The following is a 4,173-nucleotide window of genomic DNA, read 5'->3' as shown; positions in this document are numbered from 1 at the left end:
TTCAGCCTGTAAAGTTTTTTATATCAAGTTTTCTTGGTGAAAGAATATGACATAGTATCATGTAATTGACATTTTATTAAATGTGATTAAGATATACATGATTAAAATCTTTTATTTATAATAGATATCACATTATTTAGTATGCAAAACTTAGTAAAAAATAAATAAAAATAATACCCCTAGCAATACCCAAAAGATCATTACCTTTATATGGCAGAAAAAAATTAGATTTAGATGTTAAATACTAAGAACGTACTTTTACTTAACCTAGATTGGATATTAACGTAGCCTCACTTACTAAAAGCATTGCACTCTTTATTAAAGTAGGATACTACAAATAGCATACGAGAGAGAGGAGTAGAGCATTAATGTCTCTCATTTTATCACAGAAAACATTGACCAACTACTTAGTTCTTACCGAAAGCATACACACACACAAATGCATAAACACACAATGCATGGGAGATTATTAATTAATGGTACGTCCTATCTCTCAATATATTAATTACAGGAAACATTTTGCAGCACTCACACCGATGGTTTCATTGGCATGACATGTGGGAGCTCAACATTTTAGCTTTAAAGGGGTATTTGCTCCACGAACAATAAACTGATGCGACCCTTCAAGCATGATGCATTTGTGTAGGCATCATTGCTCTCATAAACGACGTCTGTTGCACGTGCATTGTTGACACACACGTTAAGGAGATTCATGGAGATGGCAGCGGGCTTCAAGCAGTCTTCGTTAATGTCCTTCCATGCATCTGCACATGTTTTCTGAAGCTCTTTAACTGCCTCGTTCATGGAGACTCCATATTCTTTCATGTAGCATTCAATTGCAGAAGCACAATGCTCCCTCTTTTGTTCAAACTTCACATATGATCGAGCAAGGATGTTACAATAATCATTTTTCTCTCCATAAAAACAATAAATTATAATGCTCAGAGGATGGTTTAATGCTGAATTTGGGAAAAGTAATTATACCTCATGGGTCACTATGTCATTCATAAGGCGGAGAAACAAACATCCTGCCTCGGAGATTTTTGCTTTACTTGTTAACCATTCCAATTCTTTGATTCTTGCAGTTTCAACTACGAAGAATACTGTTGTCGTTGCCATAAAACCAATCGAGATATTTCCATTGCGCACATACTCATTCAATGGCGGCACAAAACGATCGTTACACCATTGAGCCTCGACTATGTAGGCTCTTATCATCTCTTTCATCTGGTCGATAGTATTTACAACAAGAAGAAAAGTAACATAATATCAGAAAAAAAGTAGAATTTTAGTGGATATTCCTTTTATATATGTGATAGTATACAAGCATACAGATCCGCAAAAGAATTTAGTAATGGACAGTATATTTGGATAGAACGATCGACAGATAAATTCTTAAAATAGGAGAGAGGTCCAAGAGGACTTAAGTACAGCAGGAGAGAAAGGACTCCAAAACGACACCGGAAAAAAGAAACTAAATCTTACCTCCTCCTTCACGTAATTGACAGCACTAAAGGATTTTCCATTCTTGCCAGCTTCATTTGCAACGTCATCAAAATAACTTAAGAGAGCCCTATAAAGAACTTTCATGGAATCCGTGGGTAGCTGATCGATGGCATCGATATTGCATCTGGAATGTTTTAAGAAATAACCTTTGTAATTCAGCAATACAAAGAACCCGTATCACACGATTTATGGGGAGGAAATCTTGTTTTCAAGTTATATTTTAAGAGTTATTTTTTTATAAACAACAATATAAAAATGAGCTATTTTGTTTTTCATAAACAAGAGTTAAATTTTAAGTGTGATTAGCATAAAATAACTCAAAACAACATATTCAAAGAAGAGAGTTAGCATAAGTTAGAATTATTAAGTAAAAAATAAAATATACTTTTGATTAAAGTGAAATCTCAACTCAATTTCATATCTTTTGAACTTAATTAATTTTTTTTTGCAGCCGATAATATTATTTATGATTTTTTTTCTAATCATTTCCATTGCAATATTTACTTAATTGTCAAGATTTTTCTGAGAGTTGGTGATTTTTTTTTAACGAGGCAAGTGTTTTAGCAGTGATTTTATTTTATTTTGTCACCATGTTTAAGAAGAACTGTAATATCTTTTTGAAAAAAAAACTTTCGTTCTTGAATCAAATGTTTTAAAATATTATATTTGGTTCCTATATTTTACCTTTTCTTACAAAAAAGTCGCTACATGAATTTGTTTAGTCATTGTATTTTACAGGAAATACAATGTAGTCCCTAATAAATATATCATATGATAAGAATGCATTCTATATCAAATTAATAGTTTAGTCCCTGAACCGGTTGATAATTTCTTTTTTACTGGCTTAATTTATTATGGGTGTAATTATTTTTATGATTATGGTTGATATTAGTGAAATTTTGTTTCTTATATATTTATTTTGAAAATTCTGATAATTAAAGTTTATTATTTGACATGTAAAAATTTAATAACTAATTGTATTTATAATAAAATAAATGACCAAAAAATGCTTTTTATGAAGGACTTCTTTGTAAGAAAAAAATATAGAGAAAAAAGTAATTTTAAAAAGTTTAGGGAGTAAAACATATGTATCTATGAAATTTCCATGCTTTAGGGATACAACATATGTCATTTTTTAATGGTATCTGTGACACTAAAGGAAGGATGTGATTGAAAAAAAAAAAAAACGTGCATGAATGATATTAAAATGAAAAATACTAGAAAAATCTCTTACATGCAAAAGAAAGAGTAGGAGGACATTTAAGTTAAAAATATAATTTTATCTATTTAGATGAAAAACTTAACAAAATAACATAATAAATTTATTTTTTTATAACCACTCTTATTATTTTATGGTATATTTGTTTAATCATTTTCTTTCATAAGTTATTATTTTCTTGAATTGAATTTGATGATTTTAGTTTTTATTTCCAGGAGATATATAATAGTCGTTTGAGGAAGAGATATCAGAATAATATTTTAACCCACCTAGATTTTGATCCATATTTGTTGATGGAAGCAAGATTTTCTAGAGGATCCAATAGAAATTAGGTGTACGGATTCTCCAACACTATAACTAAAAACTTGCAGATGACCTATAATGTCTCAATTATTAGGAGCTCGCAATTAGTATTGAGCATCTAATTTTAGAAGTTCGTGGTCTTACAACAACATATAACTCATCTCACCAAAAAATATAAGCAACTCTTTATGGATTATGAACAACTTTGCCAAATGATCATGGACATGATGAGATCACAGAAGGGTGGTACATGTGCGTCCTTTTTTTGACTATATAGTACCAAGAATGATCGGCTTCCTCCTCCTTCAGCGCCACTATTGTTTTAGTTTAATTTTTATTTGAACATATAAATTTCTAATGAATATTTGAATTTTATATTATTCAAGTTTATTTTTATATATTTCAATTTTATACAATTTTTTAAAATTATTTTCTTTTTTTGTTCAAAATATTTTTATAAAAAATATTTTTTAATTATATATCGACGGACACCATTTGTCGATATATTCCAAAGAGTTTGAAACAATTTATTTCATATGCCACTATCATAGAAAAAATAATTCTATCGGTATTTTATAAAGAGTTAAAATAAAATTACAATAAATACCACTACAAATCCTTGACGAAATTATTCTGTCAGTGTATTAAAGTGGATAACTTTTTTGTGGTGTGCATATAAATTTTTTTTTTTTTGTTGATAGAAATGTCATAAAAAATGAAATTATTGATGAACGGTTTCTATTTGTAAATATGTTAATAAAAATATTACCAGCGAAATGTTAATACAAATATTAACAAAAATTTTTGTTAGTAAAACTATTAAATCTGGTACTATTTAAAATAACTCAAAACAATGTATTAAAAAAAAAGAGTTAGCATAAGTTATAATTAATAAGTCAAAGATAAAATATACTTTTGATTAAAGTGAGATCTCAACTCTTTTGAATTTCATTAAAAAATTATTTGTAACTAATAATATTATTTATAATTTTTTTTCTTATCGTTTCCATTGCAATATTTACTTAATTATCAGGGTTTTATGCGAGTTGGTGGTTTTTTTTTCAACGAGGCAAGTGTTGTAGCAGTAATTTTAAGATTTTGTTTTATTTTATTTTGTCACCATGTTTAAGAAGAACTATAATATG

General features: G+C 28.4%; 1 protein-coding gene across 1 annotated transcript; it reads right to left on the bottom strand.

The window, feature by feature from the left end:
• Nucleotides 1-299: 299 nt before the first annotated feature.
• LOC105116587 (probable terpene synthase 6) lies at nucleotides 300-1,661 on the bottom strand. The gene is made up of 3 exons (XM_011014004.1): nucleotides 1,486-1,661; nucleotides 985-1,227; nucleotides 300-870 (listed from the first exon to the last, which is right to left on the bottom strand). Exons 1-3 carry the CDS (start codon nucleotides 1,588-1,590, stop codon nucleotides 580-582), a joined length of 639 nt encoding a protein of 212 aa, XP_011012306.1. The 5' UTR covers nucleotides 1,591-1,661; the 3' UTR covers nucleotides 300-579.
• Nucleotides 1,662-4,173: the final 2,512 nt, after the last annotated feature.

The sequence above is a fragment of the Populus euphratica genome, unplaced genomic scaffold, assembly GCF_000495115.2.
Source record: "Populus euphratica unplaced genomic scaffold, PopEup_1.0 scaffold991.1, whole genome shotgun sequence".
Taxonomy (NCBI): Eukaryota; Viridiplantae; Streptophyta; class Magnoliopsida; order Malpighiales; family Salicaceae; genus Populus; species Populus euphratica.
The sequence above is the reverse complement of the archived record's forward strand: the minus strand, read 5'-3'. Positions and strand labels throughout refer to the sequence as shown.

Excerpts from the sequence above, each read along its gene's own strand:
- LOC105116587 (XM_011014004.1), bottom strand. The coding sequence starts at position 1,590 with ATGAAAGTTCTTTATAGGGCTCTCTTAAGTTATTTTGATGACGTTGCA. Across the intron at positions 1,228-1,485 it reads TCAATTACGTGAAGGAGGAG|ATGAAAGAGATGATAAGAGC; the intron begins GTAAGATTTAGT and ends ACTATCGACCAG. Across the intron at positions 871-984 it reads ATGACATAGTGACCCATGAG|TTTGAACAAAAGAGGGAGCA; the intron begins GTATAATTACTT and ends TCATATGTGAAG.